A 24734-nucleotide genomic window follows, 5' to 3' on the forward strand; every position below is an offset into this window, starting at 1 on the left:
TTTTATTTTCTAATAAGACTAAATTTATTCAATACCCTAGAGTAAAGTTTTGATTATAAGTATCCAACAGTATAAAAAGTACAAAACAGATCTGTAGATTTCTAATATATTAATACAAAGTGCATGACTACATACAGTACATCCTACAGGCAGAGAGTGGAGGGGGAGAAGGCTGTGGTTGAGGTCTAGTAATAAATAAATAAATACAGAAGTAGAGATGATCCATCAAAGTATATTCTACCACCAATACTGCAGCCAAAATGTACAAAAAAAAAAAAAAAATCCCATGTCAAAGTAACACAGGAGAATGGTAATGACTGGACTCTGCACTACACCAGGGCTGTGGAGAATTGACCCATTCACTGGGCAGTCTGTGCATGTGGTAGTTTGTACTAGGTAGGTTTTTCCTAAAAGGAAGAAATACACGATGTAAAACTGTAGGATGACACAAACTGTGGCTTTTCCTTGTTATGAAACTCTTAAAAAGTCTTTAAAAATCCAGTTTCTAAAATAATCATGAGCAACAGAATACTAAGGCAGCCACGTACACCTCCTCTGTGAGGTCTCACGTGGCACTACTTTTTCCTGAACTTTTGAGAAGAGGCGATTAGAAAACCTCAGTTGGGTTCCACTGAGAAGCCAACCGAGTCATTGAGATCCAGGTGTGGAGCTCCACTCAGCTATCTTAATGTTAAGAAGCCGACCCAACCACCCAACTTAGCCTCAACACACAACTAACCCTTCTAGTCAGCTTTAAATAGTGGGAGAGAAACAACAAAACAACAGAACCCCAAACCCTAATAAGGTTTATGACAAGGCAAAGAGCTACTCTACAGATAAAACCTCCACAAAGGTCAACTGAGGTAATCCAGAGCTAGAACTGAATCATGTGGATTTCAGTGAATCCCAGACAGTCGTGTTAACACCAATGTCAATTATTTACATACTGTGAGCCCTCTAGGAGACACGCCCCAAGCAGCATCAACAACTGTGCCCATGCGTCCCCAGGACTTAGCCATTCTGATTAAGTAGTTTCTAACCACATGTGTTCTCTACTTTGTGGTGATGCTTTGGTTCTATCCCTACAGGACCTTGCCCGTCCTAGAGGCAGGTCTTCCCCAGAAGGAGATCTGGTTCTGTTTTACGAGATCCACATAAAGTCTTTTATCAATGTGAAGATAAGGGGAGGCGACACGGTGCTACTTGTGTGCTCAGAAATTGCTTCCTCCTTCAAGCTATTTGCAGAAAGCTCAGTCTGTCCTGCTTAATAATCAGTAGTACAGGTCTGAATCATCAGAACCTTGGCAACGCCTTAGCATTTAAAAAATTTTAACTACCTTCTAGGGACAGGTCATGCTACTGAGTTATGACAAATTATCATGAGGGAAAAGAAGTGTAGCCAGCCATTTAAAAATGCCCCAACCACTGCCTCTCCACAGAAAGACTAAACTACATATGGTTTATCACACAACAAATCCCATCTCTGTCCCCTGAAGTTCCCCTATTCCATTCATTAGAGGGGATTTTAAAAGACTTAAAGAGCACTTTACAGCAGCATTCAGCTTTCCTATGAGATACTCAGCATCTTAAATAGTATGTACACGTCTTTTCTTGCAGTAAGCTAGAGACTGGCTTCAGAGTTGGTTGGGTGAAGGGTAAGGATAGTAACCCATTAAAAACTATTCTAGAAAATGTCTTTTGGCAGAATAGCAGGTATCCAAGTTAAAAATAGGAGGGTCAGTTTGTTTTGTGGTCTTTTCAAAGTTTAAATCGTTCTTCGCTCCCTTCTAAATGAACCTCAGTCACCACTCCTGAGTGGAGATGGGCAGAGGCGCTGGGGCCTGCTCCTCTGGCTTCTCGGCAGCCGCTTTCTTACTGCTGCAGCAAGGCTTGAAAAGATGAGTGTCGATGAGGACTTCCCCAAAACGGCCCTTATAGATGATCCCACAACATATTTTCTGTCTAAAAGGGAAAAAAATGGAGAAGATATAATACAAGCATCCATTTTTTAAGTTGGTTCCCCTCTTCATGTAGGGCTTAAGTATTCAGGCTTGGCACTAGGCTTCCTTTATCCACAGAGCCATCGCTGCAGCCCTGCAGCTTCTTCTCTCCTGAAACACTTTTTGGTTAGATCTTTGTAACAAATCCCACTCTTGATTCTCTCCACTCCTTTTCCTTTTAGATTTCCTTTATGTCTGTGCTCACATTTAGGACTTCTGTATCTTAGATACTCAATATCTAATTATAAAAACAATTCTGTTTATCCTGCCTCTACTTCCTAAAAGCAGTAATCATTCATTCACACATCTTGTGTGTGTGTGTGTGTGTGTGTGTGTGTGTGTGTGTGTGTGTGTGTGTACACACACATGTACATACACGTGTGTGGAGACTACAGCTCAACAATGGCAGTCTTCCTCATTGTGCTGCACCTTACTTTTTGAGGCAGCATCTCACCACTTTGGTTAGACTTGCTGGCCATTGCAACGGCCTAGGATCCTATGCCTGCCTTCCCCACGCTGAGACCAAGGATCAACCTCAAGCACAGAGCTATGTTCTGACTTATATTATACTTTCATTTCCATTTGTATGGATTGGTTTTTATTTGTTCTTGTGGATATAATTTTCCTGTCCCTTTAATTTTTAAACTTTATCTTGTATAGAATATACTTTACTGCTTGCTAGGACTAAGTGGTCTTTCAAAAGCGTGCTTTGAGTGTTGTAACTGAAACTATTATCACTATAACCATTAATTAGTTTGCATTCTGTTTCTGTTTGGGCAGAGCTATGGGTCCTTACACAAACTAACTAGTAAACCTACACACCCAGCCCTGCTCTGACATATTACTTCACTTTCTCTGTCCCACGTTTTTGTCTTTACTTTCCTGTTTTGCCACCTTTAATATGGGTTAACTTATGCTAATTCATCTACTGGCAAATTCATCTTTCAAATTCTAGCTGCTTGGTACATTTTATTTAGCTAGCATCTTTAATAGCTCAGACAAGTAATTAGCCCCTGCCTTTTACTTTATTATTTTTAATATACCTTATGTGTATAAAGGTGATCACTGAGGCCAAAAGATATCAAACCACATAGGGCTGTAGTTACAGGCAGTTCTGTGAGCGGCCAGATAAGGGTGCTAGGAGAGCTGAACTCAGGTTCTCTCTAAGAGCACCAACTGTTCTTAATTGAAACACGCTCTTAACCACCAAGCAAGCTCATTTTAAACTTCCATAATTACTTTTTTTGGGGTGGGGTGGGGGTGGAGGGGTACCTTCAAGATAAGGCTTTTCTGAGTAGCCTTGGATGTCCTATAAATCACTCTGTAAGACTAGGCTGGCCTCAAACAGAGATTCATCTGCTTCTGCTTCACAAGTGCAGGGGGTAAAGGCATTCATCGCCACCATGCCCAGCTTAAGGTTATATAATTTTTAAAGTGTTTCTTTAACTTTACCTCCATGTCTATCACTTTGTCTATTCCTTAATTTAAACTGAAATCTGTCACTGAATGACAGCCTGTAAATTAAGTTACTTTCCAGTCAAAATAACTTTATTTTGAAGAAGGGTCTCACTATGATTGACCCAGGATTGACTCAAATCCATGATCTTCCTTCCTCAGTGGACTATAAGCATGTGACACCATTCTTGGCTCTTGTCAACTGCATTTGTTCATTAAGATTTTTTTTTCTTTTTATATGGGTATCTATCTCTTTTTTTTCCTCTCTCCTTTTTTTTAATTCAAGAACCTTACACAGGGTTTCTCTGTGTAGCCCAGGCTGAACTAGAACTCACTATGCATCCTAAGTGCTGGGATTAAAGGCCATCATGCCTGGCTCAGAGCTAGTATCTCTTGGCCAACTGAAGACATATATGCTGTTTTTTGGCTTGCTTTAGGCATGTTTCTAAAAATTCAACTTTGTGTCTGAGTTGTTCCCATGAAAGTTAATGTATTTTGCCTGTACTTCCTGTACTGTTTTTCATCTTATAGTTCTCAGCACATCTACAAAAACACCTCACCTGTTTTCTGTGTTCTAGGAAGGCTAATTATTCTTTGAAACTACTTCTCTTTTAAAATTGTCTCTTTTTGGTCTTTGGCTACTTATCCACTTCCTGTCTGTCCAAGTTTCTCCGTCACTATGACAGCTGTAACTGCCAATCCGATATAATTTAGAACTGAGGTGGGAAAGAAAACAGTCTAGGATTTGCCATCCATGGTGGAATGAGCACAGGCACACACAGGTTCTCCGTCCTTGACAGTAATATTATTTAACTGGTTCTCTCAGGCTTCTATTGATGCGACTTCCGTAGAGTGATGGATACCATACCCTGAAACTGTGAGCCAAAATAAACCCCTTCTCCCCGGTGTTTTACCATAGCAGAAAGGAAACCAAGGCCCTGTAAGCTGTCTACTCCATCTTACATTGATTTTAACAGAAAGAACATGCGATCTGTCAACTGCTACAAACACAGAAAATATTGCAGCCAGTACCCTGGAGAGGCTGTGCCTATAAACAGATTTCTTTTGCTTTTACCTTTTCCAGTAGGTAAGATCTAAGAAGGAAAAAACCGGAGTTCTATTAGAGCTGGAAGCCATCTCTGTATCTGAGCCCTCGTCTGACTGGTTACTATAGCATGGAGACTGGGCTGGAGAGGCACTTGAGGTGGTGCTGTGAGCATCAGAATCTGCATTAAAAACAGAAGACATTTCAGCCTCATCATGGCAACACAGAAGTCCAGATGCTGCCCACATCTCTGAAAGGCAAAGAATACTTAAGGGAAAAGGTAATTTACTCATTTAGAGCTAAACAGCATATTTTTGTACCATGGATTTATAAGCAAAAAATAAATAAAGCAGATACAGCCAGAGCTATGTAGAGACCTGACGTTAAAAAGCAAGCAAGCAAGCAAACAAACAATGCCAGCATTGAGTCTTTTGGTTGATGGACACTATGCTATGGATTGTATAGATTACAAGCATCACTTAAATTTCCCATCTCTCCAGGACATGGATAGATTTTCTTCTAACCCAGGGAAACAATTACTAGGCATTTACTAAACACCAAAGCCTAGTAAGTTCTGTGTGTGTGCATATACCTTTGAAGACCACAGTTATCTGATACCCTGGAGCTGGAGTTAGAGACAGTTATGGCTACCAGGGAAGGGCTCTTTTCTGGGCTCTGAGCCTCGATCCTGCAAGAGCAGTTGCCCGCTGAACCATCTCTTTAGCCATATTAAAACACTTTCTACAGAGCTTACAAGGGCAGGAAGTGTAGTTCAGTAGTGATGTGCTTCCCAGGAACACACACAAAGCCTTGGGTTTGAGCTCAGCATCACAAGGAAAATAAAAGCTTACAAATCTAAGGATCTCACAGATGCCTCTTAAAAATGCTTACGTAAATAAAACTGAATGCCTAGACTGAAGTATCACTTGTGCTCTTAGTATGCCAATTCACGTTAATAAACAGCATTCAAAAACAAAACCTCAAGAGCATCACACCTTAAAGAGTAAATCTAACTGGATGCTTAAACCTCCCAATTACACAAACTCCCATGTGAGGGAGGCTCATGATCCTAAGTGGTTGGTGTTTTAGAACCATCTGAAATTTCAGTGTGAGCCATTTTTTCTGCATTTCAAAGCGGCGATATCCTTAGATTTCATCTAAGACCTCACGACATTGAGATGTAATTACATACAGTGAAGAACTGAAAGTCTAAGTCTTAGTCACTGAGGATCAATCAGTTAGGCACAAAAGCAGTAACAAGCAAAGCCTCGGGCTTCTCGGAATCAGGACCTCCAAAGCTCCTAGCATTTTTAATTTATCTTTATTGTAATATGACTTACTAAATGCATAAGAGAGACAACAGACTGGCCATTCTACCTACCGTGAACAACTACATTCTTTTTTTTTTTTTTTCCCGGAGCTGGGGACCGAACCCAGGACCTTGTGCTTGCTAGGCAAGCACTCTACCACTGAGCTAAATCCCCAACCCCAAACAACTACATTCTTAATAAGAAATATTCATGTGTTTAGCCCAGCAGTTCTACCTCAGGGTGAAACAGGTATTATAGTGGTACGAGGCTGCTTCCCTTCTCAAAGTCCAAAGTCTAAGCCAAATATGTAGATAATCCCAACAACCTCTACTAACCTACGTGAACCCAGAACGAACTGACTTTCACATTTCATCCCCCACAACACACGTATCTGACACCGGAAAGGTCAGAAGCTTCTTTTCTCTGTGTGAGTTTTGACTTCTCAATTTTTTGCTTACATGCTGTGACCAATTTGCTGCACATATCCAGGATTTAATTCCCTTATGTATAAAACACAGTAAGTGAGCAATGCAGTCTAAAGAGCCTTAGTATGACTTGAAATGGTAGCTACTTACATCAAGTGTTCTGTGTGTGTGTGTGTGTGTGTGTGAGAGAGAGAGAAAGAGAGAGAGAGAGAGAGAGAGAGAGAGAGAGAATATGTTGGGTTTTGTCCATGTACTTGTTCACCCATGACATGTGAAAGCCAGACTTTCCTGAGGCAGGTCTCTCACTGAACGTAGTGCTCAGTGCCAGCCACTCTGTCCCAGGGATATCTTATCCCCATCCGGCTCACGCATTGTGTTCACAGACAGACATGTCTGTCTATTTTTTGGTTGCTGTTGCATGCGTGTGTGTGTGTGTGTGTGTGTGTGTGTGTGTGTGTGTGTGTGTGTGTGTGTGTGTGCGCGCGCGCGTACGTCTGCGTGTGTAGGCATACATATTGTACAGTACATGTAGAGGTCAGAGGATAACTCATGTGAACAGTTCTTTCCTTCTAATATGTTGGTCCTGGGGATCAGAAACCACCTTTCTGGATGAGCTATTTGCAGACCTCCACCCAGGTTTGTGTGGGTGCTGGGGTCTGACTCCAGTCCTCGTGCTTTTGCAGCAAGCTCCCTATCCACTCCAGGATGTCCCACGCTATTTCACAGAAATAAGAACCAAGTCAACAGTGCCTTCTAAAGGCTAAGACTCCAAAACAGGAAGCGGGGACCACCTCAGCACCTAGACTACCAGCAGAAAACGGATTCACCCAGCCCCAGTCAAAAATAAAACACTACTGGTGTTCAACAGCAACAGCAGACTCACTGTGGCGTTTAAACTCCTTCTGCAGCTTACTGATCTGGCTGCTTTTCATCCTGTTTCCAGACAGAGTCTTCACTTTCTTTGGTTTCAGTGTTGTCTTTAGACTGGGGCCTGCTCTTGCGTCTACGACCTGGAAGAAAATACTGAATATTCAATACCACTTAGGCCAAGCTTACCCGCGAACCAGTTATACTCAAGAGTGGGAGGCTCAGGACATCGCTGTCTGCTGCATGACATTCTGCATGCTAATCCCTCACCGTTACCAACTACAGAAGCATACGCTCCCCCATGTCTGGCATGCATGCATGGTTCTACTTCTTAGGCCTTCAACATAAAGAAAAGGGAGCCATCACCTTCAAACCCACACTTGTGATTTTCTCAGGTAAGCTATGTAAGAGAAGCTCTACATTAAGGTAATGGCCATAACAAACCTACAGTAGTGACATAACACCATCAAAGACAACAGCACTGCTGCGTAAAGAAAAATGTCTTCCTATCTAAGCAGAATATTATATATTAAGCAAATTCCATAAATCTTGGCCAGAGATAGTGGCTCACACCTGTAATCCTGATTCCTGAGAGGCAGGGAATCAGAAGTTCAAAGTTGTCCCCTGACATACTGGGAGCTGGAGGCTAGCCAGGGCTACATGAGGCTTTGTCTTAATAAAGCAGGAGAACAAACCAAACATCTGAAAAAACAGCAGAATTTAACAAAGCTCTAGACTAGGAGACTCTGAATACCACAGCTTTAGTCTAGCATGTTTCGAACCCTGGCATACACACAAAAAAATTATTTGGGGAGAAGGAAAAGGCACAGAAATTAAAACCATTTGCTGTTCCTTGCTGAGGTGGGCTTGGTTCATGGTATTCATCTAACTGCAGTTCCAGGGGATCCAGTATTTTCTTTTGGCCTCTGCGGGCACCAAGGACATGTGGTGCATGTAGACAAACACTCAACTACATTAAAAATAAAAGCATCTTTTATAAAATAAAAATAAAGTGTTGCTCGTATCATCTAAGTTAAATTATGAGGGGGCTGCTTTTCCAGCGGACTACACTGCCATGGTTACCACCAGGCAGTTCACCACTGCCTGCAACTTCAGCTCCAAGGGATCCCATAGCCCCCTCTGGTTCACTCACACAGGTGGGAAGACACAGAGAGGGAGATATAATTTTATAAAATGCAAATAGATCTAAAAATACATATTATGAAAATTCTGGTGACATGAGCAAAAAGGCCAACAAAACCCACATCTACACCGCTGACCTGATCACACTCATCTAGCCTTTTCTTCTTTTATAGGCACCATCTCATTCAGACCCTACAGTAGCCCGATGGACAGCTAAGAGCTTTGTAACCTGCCAGAACCCTACAACGAGCCAGCAGTAAACAACCAGGCAAACAAGACGACATCTGTGCGTCATGAGTTCAAAGCTGCACCTCACTCTCGAAGGTGAAGAGGGGCCATGTCTAACTCAGAACTACTTGTCTAGGAAATGCCAAGTCAGGCTAATGGTTTTCTTTACTCTTTTCGCCTTTTATATCCCGGTGGCACAGAATTTCCCATATGGGGGGTGGTGATGTTTCAGTAGAGACAGAAAAGGTGAACTAACGTGATTCCAGTTTTTTTTGGATCCTGCCGGCAGCTTCTTCCATCTTTTCACAAGCAGCACACAGGCGTTGCAGATGTCTCCTGAGCGAGTCTCATGCAGCCTGTGAGGAAGTCAACAAGTCGTCAGCCTTTCTCTCGTGAGGACTCCGTGAGGAGACTACTCTTGGAGGAAAACATGTCCGTTTACGGCTCATATGGGATTTCTGACTATCCTACCATACCCTTTCCACTGTTCTAGTACATTTCAGATATAAAACCAATGCTCTGGAAGCGGTTCTACACCCACGCAGACAGGACCAGCACTAAAGTGGACGCAGTGGTATCTTCAAAGAGAATTTTTCTTAAAACCTGTGTTTTCTTTATTGGTTTTAGACAGGACTTCGCTATGAACTCCTGGCTGTCCTGTAACTCAATCAGTAGACTCATCTGGCCTCATAGACATCTGCCTGCCTCTGCCTCCAGAGTGCTAGGATTAAAGGTATGCACCACCATGCATGGTCCCTCAGTGGGTTCTTTTAAGGGGTCGGGGGGCAGAGAGTGAGAGACAGACAGACACAGAGAGACACCCAGTCGATCAAATCAAATATATTCCAATTAAAAAATCTTTAAGCCAGGTGTAGTGGTGCATACTGCCTTTAAATCCAGCACTTGGGAGGCAGAAGCACATGAGATCTGAGTTCAAAGCCAACCTGGTCTACATAGTGAGTTCCAGAATAGTCAAGGCTGCATAGTGAGAGCATGCCTTAAAAAGGGGGAAGAGGTGGCTAGAGAGATGAGGTGGCTCAGTGGTTAGTTAGGAGCACTGACTGCTCTTCCAGAGGATCCAAGTTCAATTCCCTGCACCCATATGGCAGTTCACAACTGTCTATAACTCCAGTTCTAGTTACCTGACACCCTCACACAGACATACGTGCAGGTAAAAACCAATGTACATAAAACAAAACTAATAAAAGTAAATTTTAAAATAAAAATAAATTTTAAAATTAGGTTTACCTAATTTTTATATATATCAGTGTGTGCACCATGTGCCGAGAACAGAAGGAATAGGATGATCTCCTCAAACTGGAATTATAGACAGTTACATCATGTGGGTGCCGGGAACTGAACTAGGATCCCTGGAAACGCAACAGGTGTTCCTACCTGTTGAGCCATTTCTCCAACCCAAGTGTTCTACATATACATATATATGTATGTATAATACATAATATACTTATACATAAATGCTGAGAGAGTGGACAGGAGATAGAAGCTCACAGGCCAAGGATCCTGGCCTAAGAAAACAGGGAATAAATAGAATAATCACCTGTACGCCCAGGATCAACACTCAAGATTGCCACAACCACAACATGAATCCCATAGCACATACAAGCATTCAAATGTGCACATGCACCAGGCAGTAGTGACACACGATTTTAATCCCAGCACTGGAGGCACAGACAGGTGAATTTCTGAGTTTGAGGCCAGCTTGGTCTATAGAGAAAGTTCCAGGGCAGCCAGGGTTATACAGAGAAACCGTCTTGAAACAAAAACAAAAAAAGAAAAAGGTGCATATGCACTCAAACAATCAGTCAAGATCAATGTCTGTCAGCAAGCTAAACTGTAACTCTGTTTTCAAAGGCAATGCAGAAAGAACACGGGTCAGAGGATAAGGATGCACTTTTAAAATACACTTACACATCTAGAGTTAAGAACAAAAGGGTTTGTCCAACTGAAACCAAAAAGGGCTTCACAACTAGTTAGTCAGAGTAAGCAGTCAGTACTAACTTGTTTTAAGAACATGAAATCCGGGGTTGGGGGTTTAGCTCAGTGGTAGAGCGCTTGCCTAGCAAACGCAAGGCCCTGGGTTCGGTCCCCAGCTCCGAAAAAAAGAAAAGGAAAAAAAAAAAGAACATGAAATCCTCATACCTCAGGTACTAGAAAACTAGTGATTTTAATTATTTGTACACTGTTACCATTGCTTTGCATGGAAATATTTCCACACTCTTTAAAAACTAAATTTCCTCTGTAAGAATGGAACATAACTAATCTTACCCAAAACAGCTCTGGAAGTCCTTCTCATAGCGCTTGCTGTCCGTGAACCGGGAGCTGGAGGACTTGGCTCTGCAGATACAGCAGCCTTCTATACTTCGGTACATCTTTGGCTTGTGAAAACCAAACATCTTTTCTTCTGGTTCAAAGCTGTAAAGACAAGGGGATTGCAGACAATCAGAAGAAACCGTGCAAGGACTTTTCTCTGCTCTACCCCAACCCCAGCACAGGAAATTTTATGAAAAACAAAACAAAACAAACAACAACAACAAAAAAAACCCCAACTGAAACAAGCTAGAGAGGGTGTCCTAGACCCACTACTCCACAGGGTACCAGAGCCAGTGTACAGAATACACAGAAAAGTGCTGTTCACTAGGAGGCATCCACTAACCATTCGGGCTCCCGGCTCCCTCAGTACCACAGAGACCTGTAACACCTTTCTTTTTGGTTCTTTTTTTTTTTTTCAGAGCTGGGGACCGAACCCAGGGCCTTGCGCTTCCTAGGCAAGCGCTCTACCACTGAGCTAAATCCCCAACCCCTGTAACACCTTTCAAACTGCACCCTAGTCCTTCTCATCTCCCCCTTTATCCTAAACTCCCTCAAGCGCTTCCCTCCCTCAGATACTCATGCTTCTTAGAACCTAGCTATTGTCCCTGTGCTCTCTCTTGTCTCTGGTTATTCTCTCTCTCAGAGAGCCCTGGCCATGTGCAGTCTACTGTTCTCTCTCTGCTCTGGACTCTTCCAGACGCAGCCTCTGGCTATCCTCACTCTCGTATCTGTAATAAAAATCGTAACCATATCATGGAGCGGTCATGTTGGCAGTTTCTCACATACCCCACACGCCATTAAGAATGAGCGTAAAGGGCTGGAGAGATGGCTCAGTGGTTAAGAGAACCGACTGCTCTTCCTGAGGTCCTGAGTTCAAATCCCAGCAACCACATGGTGGCTCACAACCATCTGTAATGAGGTCTGATGCCCTCTTCTGGTGTGTCTGAAGACAGCTACAGTGTACTCATATACAATAAAATAAAATCTTAAAAAAAAAAAAAAAAAAAAAAAAAGAATGAGCGTAAAACTTTAGTTACAACAATCTTGGTATTTTGTGCCTTTGAGTTAATGCAATTCCCTACTAGCAAAGTGTGTGCATTCACTATGACCACTCTGTCCCCAGGACAAGAAGCTACCATCAACCTCACTACTATACTCTATGGAAGGGGTGGTGGTGGTGCTCTCTTTAATAAGTAGGAAGATCAGGCTGGAGAGACGGCTCAGTGGTTAAGAGCATTGACTGTTCTTGCTGAGGTCCTGAGTTCAATTCCCAGCAACCACATGGTGGCTCGCAACCATCTGTAATGGGATCCGATGCCCTCTTCTGGTGGGTCTGAAGATAACTACAGTGTATTCATATAAATATAATAAGTCTTTAAAAAATAATTAGAAAGTTCTTTACACTCACATTTAGCTGAGAGGAAGATATGAAAGTCACAGAAATCTAAGCTCAGAGTTTAGAATCATGTCCATGCACTGCCGAGTAAAAATTAATCCTCTGATCAAAACGCTCTATGGAAATCTACTAAGGAAAACAGAAACTGTCTTTAGGCTGGAGACCACTGAGATGCACATCTAAGGTCAACTTCACGATCTGGAGCAGGGGACATAAAAGACGAGTGAGTCCTCAGTAATGGTGGCATTTGCCTATAGTCCCAGCAGTAGGGAAGCTGAGGCAGGAGGACTGCTGTGACTTCAAGGTCATTCTGGTCTGCCAAGTGAGACCATTCATTAAAAAAGGGTGGGTGAAGGTGGAAGGACAATAAACACTTAAACCCCAATGGACCAACCAGACAGAGAATGTGTGGACCAAACTACTAATTACCACAAAGGCATCATACAAAGCAAGAAAAAAGGACAACTTCCTTTGTATACACACACACACACACACACACACACACACACACACACACAGAACCATCCTTATTTTATTTTAGAAATAAATGGGGGTGGAGGGGTTGACACCCAGATGGGGGCTTCTCAAAAGAGAAGGGGAAAGGGGGATGAGGGAGGACTTTTGTGAGGGAGTGCTGGGAGGAGAGGAAGGGCTAGCATTGAGCTGTAAAGGGAATAAATATATTTTTTGAACAAAGCTTCCTCTCTGCCACTAGGTTATCTTTTGCTGAGCCAGGTGTTGTGCAGTGAAGCACAATGAGAGGTTCAGAAGTGAAGCACAATGAAAGGTTCAGAACTAACTTCTTTCCATAGCATGTGTATCATTCTCATGAGATTGAAGAAAGTCTGAAAATACTGACTTTAAAAAAAAAATGCTTTTTCCTCCTGAGTGCTAGGATTAAAGGCATGCAAAAATGGATGAGTAAGATCAGTAACACACTTTAATTATTAAGTCAAAACACATGAGAATGGTACTCTACATAATACAAAAAACCTAAAGAATGAGACTTGCAAAGATGTTTTTCTTAAACTAAACTTTTTGAAAAACTATGTAGAAATGTCCTTGCAACCACTTTAGCTACACAGTATCAAGTGACAGACTCAAGAAAGTAGACAATGTAGTTCTTGAATGTGTATATTTCTGTTTCTTCTCTAAACACCCTGGCCATCAAGGTCAAAAGTCTGCAGTTTCTCTTACAACCATCAATAGCACTAGGAAATTTCAGCCTCCTCCTGAGCAAGGACAAAGGAAGTACACACAGCAAAGCAGTCTCCAAATCCTACCCTCACTCCCCTTCCTTCCTTGCAAAAACACCATGTCAGAACTAAGGGGCACTCAAGACTATCTGTCTAAGCTGTGAGACAAGCCTTCAAGACCAGATCTGACCAGAAGCCAGGTTGGTCCATTTACCACACTGACGAGCTGTGAAGAAATGCTATGGTCATTCCTCAACAGTGAGGCTTTCTTTTTTTTTAAACCCAGTCATTGTCAATCAGTAACTTTTGGGGCTGGGGAGATGGCTCAGCAGTAAAGGGCACTGACTGCTCTGCAGGAGGTCCTAAGTTTAATTCCCAGCAACTACCTGGTGACTCACAACCATCTGTAATGAGATCTGATGCCCTCTTCTGGTGTATCTGAAGACAGCTACAGTGTACTCACATAAATAAACCTTAAAAAAAAAAAAAAAAATCAGTAACTTTTTGGTGAGGACAAACACAAAAGTAACACACTAGCCTGTCAAGTAGCTTTTAACAATCCACCATGGTCCTGTGGCCTGGCTTTTGCTTGAACAAGGAGTGAGTGGGAGCAGGGACCCAGGGTCCAGCCTCTTCCAGACAGTGCTATGAGAAACGAAGCACAACACAAAGAACACCCAGGAAGTCTTTTATCAGAGGAACTTAACCTATTCTGAGCCCTTCCCTCCCCTTAAGAGGAACCTGCAGCAAACACGCTCTGTTTACAGCAACCCAGTTAAATGGTGATTTGTATTTAACCATTTTGAGGTTTGAGGAACCCTGAGATAAACTGAAAATATTTTCATAAAAGCTAAGGAGTCAGTTATGTTCAAAATCTCTAGGGTAAACTCAGACACAGCAGAGCCCCCCTCCACCCCCCAAATCCCGTTATATCTGAAAAGATGGTGGGTGTGTCTGGCGACCTGGTGGCAGCCCTTCTTTCCAAGTCTCACATTTGTGAAGCAGCATGTGGTTCCCGTGGACTTGTCTCACTTGCTCAAATAGCTCAGTCAGCTAGCTATGTACTTATCTGTACTGGCAAGCATCCCCATCACACCATTCTGCACCAGACACAATCACCTAAGCTTAAGTCAGACGCGGCTCACAGCAAAGACCCCACACAATCTCACTTGTATGTATGTATGTATTTGAGGGGCTTAGAAACTCAGAAACAAAGTAAAAAAATCTGGAAGGACTTAAAATATTGATTAAGATTGCAACTTCGTTTCTAAAGGCACAGATGGTGGTGGTGATGACAAGCTAAGGATCTAAACGCACAGGACTGTGCGCACAGCAAGAGTCACTTTTATGACACACAAACTGCATCTCAAAGTCATAAGTGCATGTAGACCAGAAACCACAAGCTATTTCTCAATTTATTACCCACAATAAATAGTTAACATGTAATAACGTATCCATTCAACACACACACTCCTTCCTTTAACTTCCTTGTTATAAATATCCTATTCACGTTGATATCAAAGTATGGCTATTTTGTTGCAAAGTGAATAGCTGGTAAAATTATAGAGGATGAGTGACTATAAACACTATGCTCTATTAATAAAATCAAAGGGACTATTAGAACAACAAGAGGTGAACTAATCTCCTGTATGGAAGATTAGGGGCTAAACTGGAGTGATGGCTCAGGATTATGACTCTTGTTCTCGGCATCCACATGGGTGGGCTCAGAACCTCCCGTAATTTCTGCTCCAGAGCACCCAACTCTTCTGGCCTCCACTACGTATTCATACACGGAGTTCCAGGCAAGCCTGGACCATAGGAGAGCCTACATAAAAAGAAGGACTCGCAGAAACGGCTCACCGCCCAGGCACACTTGTTGCTATTACACACAGGTTCAATTCCTAGCATACACATACTGGTTCACAGCCATCTTTAACTCTAGTTCCAGGGGATCCAACACCCTCTCTTGGCCTCTTTGGGACCAGAACATATGTGGTACATAGACACACATGCAAGCAAAATATACATTAAGACATAATAAAAACAAAGAAGCATCTTTTATAGTCACTGTCTTGGTGTCTCAAAAATTAAAACAAAGGATGAGTGTGGAATTACAAACAGTCAGAACAGTGGCAAGAAGGCAGCCCTGGAACAGCCCAAGAAGCAAATGGGGCTTTCAAGCAAAAACAGAAGAACCTGCACTCTCTCCCACTCCTGCCACAGGCAGAATTAAGAAATCCAGTAAAAAGCCATTCCTTGACCGTGACATGGTGACCCTCTTCCAGTCCTACTTAAATATCTGAATTCCCCGCCTATAACTACAATGAAGTGTTATGCTGGAACCTGTTGTACATTGTAATATTTTTTAAGAAGTCATAAAATTAAGTAAATAATAAATAGAAAATAGTGGTATCCCCTAGAGAATGCAAACATAATGTTCACTTTATTCCATTCAACAGGCTAGTATCACTTAGTCAAGAGCGCCATATCCCAGTAACTGTTATTATCACGTTTTCCCTCACCTCAAGAATCGTAAAAAGCAGAGCGTTTGAATAAATTTCTTAAAATCAGAGGGAAAGATACCTACCTGTTAGACAATCCACTCCACTGCAGATATTACAGAACAGAGAGTGAGGACAGCTTTACAAGGCACTAAGGACGCAGCTACGGACAAAACAAAAGGAACTAAGAAAAATCCAAAGCCAACTTTGAAGTAAAGACAGAAAAGGAAAACGGGAAAGTCAACATGAAAACCCACTGGTGACCACATGGTATGGGGATCCCCAAGTTGCTGCATTTGAATCAACTGTGAGCAGCCATCTTTAACCACCTGTGTTCACAGGACCCAGCAAACGAAGTGTAACTGGAGTAACACTCTCCACAAAGGGTCAACAGAAGGAGCTTCTCCGTATCTCTCCCACTGCCAGGCCATTTGGCTGCAGAACTCAATGGAAGCCACTGATCAATGCTCAGGGAGAGCAGGAGACCCATAGGGCATTACCGTTTTCTCCACTCTCCTAGACCTGCCTACTCCCTGCATTAAAGCTTCCAAATTTACCGGGACATTTTTAAAGCATGAATTTTAATTTGCCTGGAAGCTGAGTAGAGGTAGACCCCACTTGTGTGCCAAGAGCTCCAATCATATATCCAATTTCTGAGAAACCATATGCTGAAGTATTTTTAACTGTGGCTACATTTGGCAGAGCCTAAAACTCACCTTACAAGAAAGAGATCCAAACTCACAGACAAGTCTACTGAGATAGCAACGGTTAAAAATTAAATCACAGACCCAGGCCTCTGAAGCTTAGGTGCTCTTAAGAAGGCTAGAGATGGCTCAGTGGTTAAGAGCACTTGCTGCTCTTCCAGAGAAAGGCTTCCACAGGTACTTGAATTTATGCACATATCCAAATGCATAAACACACTTAGACATAATTAAAAATAAATCTTTTTGAAAGAAGAGAAAGAATTGCTTCTAGTCAAGCATGGTGGCGCATGCCTTTAATCCCAGCACTCAGAGGCAAAGGCAAGTAGATCTCTGGGAGTCTGAGGCATCCTGTCTACAAAGCAAGTACCAGGACAACCAGGGTTATACAGAGAAACCCTGTCTCGAAACAACACAAAAACAAAACTGAAATGAAATCTCAGGAAAACACCAGGATACATTTTTTCCCCCTTGAATTTGGTAAGATCTGCACATAACTGAAATAAAAAGGTTTTCTATTCCTAGAATATATCTTGGGTATTCAACTGAGTGTTTTCTTCAGGAGAAAAGTAGGAACGACAGATACACCCCTGGCCCAAACTTCAGGTGCATTCTTATCTTTATGTCTTCTTAAAATAGGACTAAATCCCAACTCTTGCATACACACCAACATGGGGGCTAGCACTCAGCAAGAGTTCAGCACTGACAGCTGCTTGTTGTGGTGTTAATGATGGACCAGGACTCTGCATCCACTTATGCTGCACTCCTAACTCAACTGACAAGTTTTAATGCCAGCTCCTCTCCCGCCCACTCTCCCTCAAGGTTGCATTTTGCCATTAGTTTGGACTAGTCCACTCAGGAAATTCTCCAACATCCTTGACCAGATCCAATCTCTTCCTTTTGTGACTACCAACCATTCTAATCTTTAAATGTCTCAAACTGATGACAATATTGCCCCTCCAGATCTGTTCTTCAGTGTCTAGCTTCCTTGGTTATGATCCACAGCCACATACGAAAATCTGAAAAACTGATTACTTCTCACTCTGTTCATGGTCCTCCACCAATCTCAAAGGTCCTTAGATATTCTCTGCTTTATTTACTTCTCTGTCCATCTTGGAGACTGATCTCCCGTCAGGACTGACTTGCTTATCTTCTACAACTCAAATATTAATCATCCTTCCAGGGCACCAACTCTGGCTGCAGGCTAAGCTCTGAACTCTTTGGCAATGGATTCAAAGCCTTTCAGAGTCTAGTCCAGCCTACCGGCTGCTTCCACCTTGTAATACTGGTATTCCAAGAGGGCCAAATCAGATTTGACAACTGGCCACTCCAGGACTCAGGCCGATATTCTGTCTGCGATGGCGTCCTTTCCGTCCCTCACCAGGAAAAGTTTATTCATAAAACTTTCCCATGTCTTCATTCTTTTAAAATTCATTTCTTTTTAGTCATGTGTATGGGTATCTACATGTGTGCACATACTCATTTGTGTGGAGGTCAAAGAGAACATAATTGGTTCCCTATAGAGCTGGAATTACAGGCAGCTGTGTCTTGTGCGTTGAGATCTGAACTTGGCTCCTTTGAAACTGTAAGTGCAAGCCCTTCACTTCGAGCTACCTCTCCAAGCCCTTCACCATTACAATTTTGTTTTGTTTAGTTGGTTGTTGGAAGATAGGACTTCTGTGTAGCCCTGGCTGTCCTTGAACTCAGAATCACCTGACTCTGCCTCCCCAGTGTTAAGATTAAGGATGTGCACCACCACCAACTAGCTCAAATTTTATTGTTTTGAGGCTGTCACATGTCCAGGAGATGACCTCAAATTCTTTTAATATTTATTTATTTATTTTATGTATAAGTATACTATAACTGTCTTCAGACACACCAGAAGAAGGTATCAGAGCTCATTACAGATGGTTGTGAGCCACCATGTGGGTGCTGGGATTTGAACTCAGGACCTCGAGAAGAGCAGTCAGTGCTCTTAACCGCTGAGCCATCTCTCCAGCCCCCATGACCTCAAATTCTTGATTCTCTCTGGGATTACGACTGTGCCATAACGCCTAGCTCTTTCACACTTTTATTTAATAAAATACCTAACAAACAAGATCTCACTTACTGCCTAACTCTAGCCAGGTGGTAGTGGCACACTTTTTTTTAAAAAAAGATTTATTTATTTTATGTATGTGAATGTACTGTCACTCTCTTCAGACACAGAAGAGGGCATCAGATCCATCACAGATGGTAGTGAGCCTCCTCGTGGGTGCTGGGAATTGAACCCAGGACCTCAGAAGAGCAGCCAGTGCTCTTAACTGCTGAGCCATCTCTCCAGTCCTGGCACACATCTTTAATCCCAGGACACAGGAGGCAGAGGCTAATGAATCTCTGAATTCGAGGCCAGTTTGGTCTACAGAGCAAGTTCCAGGATAGCCAAAGCTACAGAGTGTGTGCGTCTATAAACCAACACACACACACTCACACACACTCTCTCTCTCTCTCACACACACACACACACACACACACACACACACACACACACACACACACACACACACACACAGAAAGTTAACCCTGGAAGGACAAAAAGTCATACATCACACCCAGATACTAACTCTACACACAGAAATGGCCACCTGCTTACTGCCAAAAAAAAAAAAAAGCAGGATAGCAAAGATGAACATAAACAGCAGAGACTAGACAAATGATTGTATTATTATAAAGAAAATAATAATTTATAGTAAGAATGTGAGTATAGAGACACTGTTTGGCAGTTTAGAGCACTTACTGCTCTTGGGGGGGGGGAACCCCAGTTTCAATTCCTAGCACCTACACAGTAGCTCACGACCACCTGTTAACTTCAGTTCTAAAGGATCTGACACCTTCTTCTGGCCTTTGCAGGAACCAGGTACACATTTGGTGCACATACATATATGCAGGCAAAACATTTATACATATAAAACAAGTGAACAAAAAGATTCTAAGTTTCCAAAAGTTAACTTTCCCTTAATAGCTAATCTATGGGCTCCTGTACTTTAAAAAATTTAAATATTTCCAGAAAATGTAAATGAAAAGACTAACTAAGAAGATTAATGGTAAACAATTTTCATAACAATCAGTAAAAAAAAAATTATAAAAAAAAATATTGTTTCAAGAGGCTGGCAACTAGGAGAAATAAGCCTTACAATTAGAACTACTTCAATCCAGCATTCATTAACATTAACCAGATAAAAATGTCCAACCCATTCAAACTTTTAATAGACGGAAACAAAATACACAACCAGAAATGAGTTATTTTAGCTCAGGTTTCAACTTTTGCAACAAAATAACTCTGCACCGGCTACGATCTGTGACCTTTGCGTTCCCGGTGGAGAAAGAAAGCTTTCTCACCTTGGAAACAAATGCCTTTCTTCTTGGACTAGATTTTTAGATTATTCCTACAATACTAGAATTCTCAGTTGCAGAAACAATTTGAAAGAAAGAAAACAAGTTTGAGAACCAAATGACATCAAGAGTTTCCTACTTAAATCTGCAAAAAGATAAAAGTGCAGGGACCCCACTTCACTGATTTCACTGTGGAGAAATCAGGAACAAAGTAGTGACATTTACTCAGGCCTTCACCGGACTTTTTGGTGTAAAATGGTTGAATCAGATCTGGAATGACAAACAGAAGTTGAGGGCAGTGTCTTCCCAGAACTGGTTTCTGAGGGTGGAGGAAGGGCCACATACCCACTCCTCTCATTCAGCATTAACTCTGGGCAAAGCAACTGACCCTAGCTTCAGTGTTCTCTTCTGTAAGATGGCCACTTCCCAACCCTGAGGACGGCAGCAGCTTACTGCTGTGAAATAGGTATTACTGCCATCATCGAAGAGAAAAAGACAAAGTAAATCGAAAGAATTGCAGCTTCCCATCGGAGGCACTCTTTTCTTTTGAGGCGGTGTCTCTCTGTGAAACCCCGCTTGCTTGCAGGCCTGAGTACTGCGATTAAAGCTTTTTAGGCGCCACAACACTCAGCCTCCATCCTAAGCATTCTGAACAATTAAGCGAGTGCTTGAGAAATGCGTCACTGGTTCTTCCCAGTTAATCAGTCTTATCATCTTGGGGGGGGGTGTGATTTTTTTTTTCAAAGAGTTGTTTTTAGGTGCTGGGGAGATGGCTCGAACCTTAAAATGATTTGTTTCATTTTTAATTATGAGTATGTATGTCAATGTAGTTGTGTGCACAAGTGTCAGCGCCAAAGAGGCCAGGAGAGGGTGTTTGGTCTTCTGGAGCTTACAGGTAGGTGGTTGTGGGCCACTTGGCATAGGGGCTGGGCTCCCATATCAAGTCTTTAGGAAGAGCAGCAAGCAAACCCAGAGGACGTATTACTAAAGCAACTAGGTATGGGCTTGACATTGGAAACCAATTATCCTCAAAGCAGCCTTAGGAAGAAGCTGGCTTAAGACTGTTTTCCACAAAGGCTGGAGGGACGGCTCAGCAGTTAAGATCAATGGCTACTCTTCAGGACCCCAGTTCTATTCCCAGCACCCACATGGCAGCTCACAACTGTAACTCCAGTTTCAGGGGATCTGGCACCCTCACACTTACATACATACAGGCAAAATGCCAACGCACATCAATAAATTAATCTTAAAAAAAGAGAGAGAGAGAGAAAGAAGACAAAACCCAAAGATGATTTTCCCACTTAAGCTTATTTTAGCTGGCTGGCCTTTAATCTCAGCACTTGGAAGGCAGAGGCAGGTGGATCTCTGAGCTCAAGACCAGTCTGGTCTAGAGAGTGAGTTGTAAGACCGGCAAGGCTGCACATGGCCTCCCCTGTCTTGGGGAGGGGGTGGTATTTAACCGGTGCTATACCCTGGGGTTCAAAACAAGCATAGCAAGTTTTGAAGGTGGATATTTAAAACAGGGCTGGCTAGATAAAGCCTGACCACCTACCTGAATTTGATCCCTTAATTCCTGTGGTTGTGAAATCCAACTCCCCCAATATATGGTCTCATATATGAAGATACACATACACAGATGTTCTTTAAAATCTCCAACCACCCACAAAATAACAGAAGGTGGTGAAGACCTTGCTTTCCCTTTTCTCTTAAGTCATTCAAGTCTCTCTTACAAACATCATTTGATTATAACAGAATCAATTAGTTCAACATGATGCATGTGTGGACTTTTCTAGGAAGCTGATGTCTTGCAGTAAGTAGTCTAAAAAATACTTAAAACAAAAACAAAACAATATTTGCAAAGTACCTCATGTTCTTTTCACAGGTTTTTAATTTTCTTGACACACAGTCTACTCACTTCAAAAAATGCACCCCCCAAAGATGGGCAGCCTTTCAGTATTTGTAACTTAGTCAACCAAAACTTGAAAGGTGTTCTCTACCAATAATCAAAGGGAAAAAAAAATCCGAATTTCAATTTGTATGGTGCATGAGGGCAAAGCATCTAGAATATTATTTCCCAGTCAAGGCCACATCTAGATGAAAACAAGCTAACTGAAACACAGGAGAAATCGTCAAAGACGCAACAGATATGATGTTGCTGGCTGGATGTCTAGACTTCAAGCAAACCCCAAATACCAAAGAAGCATCCATGTGTCAAACCAGCATAATTTTTGAGCTATGCCTTGGAGCCACATACCAAAAAGTTAGCTTGAAAAAAGTGTAAGAGGGTAACTGGAAGGTCAGCCCCAGTTCCCAGGAATTGTGAAACTAGCTAGCAAGGGCTCCCTACAAGAGTGATGCTTTGGCAACTTGTCCCAGCATCCTTTATCTCTGAAAGGCCCTACTCCCCAAATGCAGCTCTCAAGGTCATCTGAGATTTATCTGAGTCCTGCATACTTTATGGTCAAAACACAAAACACCCTCCAAATGATCCTCTGAATACTTTAAACTCCTTTAGGCTTTGCCCAGACTCGAAAACGAACCCCAGACTTTCTCCTTCAATTTTGCAGCACAAAAATCATTAAAATTATTTTCAAGTCTGGCAAACTTCAGTTCAAAAGCAGGTGTTTCCCGTTCACTGCTAGAAACAAGTTTTATGTCCACCTCTTACTAAAGACGGCAAAAGTTGCCTGAACCTTCTTTAGAAAACATGAAGACAACACGAAGAGCCTACTTGGAACGAACTCCTAACATGGAGGGGGTGGGGGAGTAAGGTGCACATCTGGCTCCGTAGTCATTCTTCACCTGCAGTTATGAAAGGTGAGAAGAAAATAATAAAAACAAGAGGCGGACTGGGGTGCTGGTTACCAGAACTGCACGGTCCTCAAAAGCAGCCCAGCCCAACCTGCACTGCGTCTCGCCGATGGCCCCACGTGTAAACACACAAAGGCGGCACGCACCCCCTAGTTCCTCCTCAGTCCCCGCTTCCAGGAGGAGCGAGAGGCGGCGCCCCGAAACTTCCCCGCGAGTAGTCCGAGGTGCTGGGGTAGGGCGCGGAGCGCTACTCCTCGAGGGAGCCCAGCGCTGCAGAGTCCCCCGGCACCACGCGCCGCCCGCCGCCCTCACCTGCGCTGGAACAACGGCCCGCGCCCCGCCGGCGCCGCCCGAAGGCCGCGCCTCTGCTCCCGGGCCGCTCCGCACGCTCGGCCTGACGTAATTCAAACATGGCAACAGTTCCACTTCAAAGGCGGATGCACGGACCTCCCAGACGCGGCCTCCCGTGACTCGGAGCCCCAGCCACGCGTGCGCCCCGCCGAGCAGCGCTCCGTCGCGCCGCATGGGTGACCCGCAGGCCGAGGCGCCCCCACGGACACAGCCTCGCTGCGCCGCCGCTGAAGTTTCCGAGAGGACCTGAGGGACAAAAGCCGCCCCGCGCCCCGCCCGGCCCGCGTCGCTCGGGCACACGCGGCCCTTTGTTGTCCGGCGGCATCGGCGACGTCGGGGCGACCGGGACCCGCGACCAGGACCCACGCGAGCTCGGGTGTCCTCTGCCGCCGACCCCTGGGGCCAAACTTTTGCGGAGTCCCGGATGAGAAACGCCCAGAGGTCCCCGCCGCTGCGCGTATGCAGCGAGTTGGCGACTTTCGCTGTGCTTTGGAAACTGGCAAGACGCCATCACCAGGAAATCACATTGTCCTGCTCCCGATAGCCCCGACGGCGACCGCAGCCCGCGACTCACTCGGGGCTGGACACTCGGATGCAGCACGGTCGCGGCCCTAAGCACGTGGCTTGTCAGGTGAAGCACACACACAAAAAGAAAAAAAAAAAAAGAGTTGGGTGCCTCACGCAGCGGACCGCGCCGCAGCCTTCATCCTCACGGCTTGGTTCCGCAGGACACTGCCACCCCTCCCGTGTCGCCCGCACCCACGCTACAGGTGACCAGACGGACAGCGAACTTTGGGCTGCAGAGACCACTCGGCACCGGCCGAGTGCAAAGACCGCGTGCTGCGCGCTCATTGTCGCAGCCGCGTCCCTGCGGACTTCTCCAACAACGCCACGCCGCGTGCGTCGCGCAACCCCGGCGCTGGCCCTCACCGGCTGCTTTCAGCCTGTGTGGCTGCCGGCTCCAGGCAGTGGCAAGTTAGTTTCCGAGCTCCGGCTTTGTTGTTCACCCGCGTGCAAACCATCGCGAGCGGCGCGGGAGCGCAACACGCGGGTGCACGCGGCGCCCGAGCCCCCGGCCGGAGCCCACACGGGATCTGAGACCCGGACCCTGCTCTCCGGGTCGGCAGAGAACACTACGACTGAGAAAAGTCATTGTCACCTTCAGCGTGGATGCAAGTCCGCCGCTGCTCGTTCGTTTCCACGCTGCACTCACTTTCCCCACACCCTGACTTTCGGTTTACCTCAAATATCCTCTCCAATTAAGAAGCGCATCTCCAACACCTCTGTACAAAAGACTCTGGAGTCCGGAGAGCACGAGGACAGCGCTCCCCGAAATGCCATCTCCAAGACAAAACTTCCTGTGTGTTTGTGTATGGGAAGGACGGAGGAGGCGGGGGAGGTAAAGGGAGGAAAGAAAAAAAATCACAGAAAGCAAAACCTCGGAGACAGTTTTGCACCGGTGTCCAGACTAGAATCACTCACCTTCCACGCGCAGCAGCGTCCCCACGGTGCAAACTGCACCAGGCCAACCCCCTGCAAGCACTCCCTCCGCCAGCGCCGAGTCCAGAAAGATTGTCTCCAGCAGTTCTTCAGTTGCTACCG

General features: G+C 44.0%; 1 protein-coding gene across 2 annotated transcripts; it reads right to left on the reverse strand.

Moving 5' to 3' along the window:
* On the reverse strand, positions 1–24734 carry Sinhcaf (SIN3-HDAC complex associated factor). Of its 2 annotated transcripts, none has more exons than XM_032905446.1 (6): positions 24615–24734; positions 10760–10906; positions 8730–8829; positions 7119–7245; positions 4531–4681; positions 1–1962 (listed from the first exon to the last, which is right to left on the reverse strand). In XM_032905446.1, exons 2-6 carry the CDS (start codon positions 10885–10887, stop codon positions 1803–1805), a joined length of 666 nt encoding a protein of 221 aa, XP_032761337.1. In that variant the 5' UTR covers positions 10888–10906; positions 24615–24734; the 3' UTR covers positions 1–1802. The 2 variants fall into 2 exon arrangements, with proteins under 2 accessions (XP_032761337.1, XP_032761338.1); XM_032905447.1 differs by lacking the exon at positions 24615–24734 and adding an exon at positions 24374–24485.

Source organism: Rattus rattus, chromosome 6, assembly GCF_011064425.1.
Source record: "Rattus rattus isolate New Zealand chromosome 6, Rrattus_CSIRO_v1, whole genome shotgun sequence".
NCBI lineage: Eukaryota > Metazoa > Chordata > Mammalia > Rodentia > Muridae > Rattus > Rattus rattus.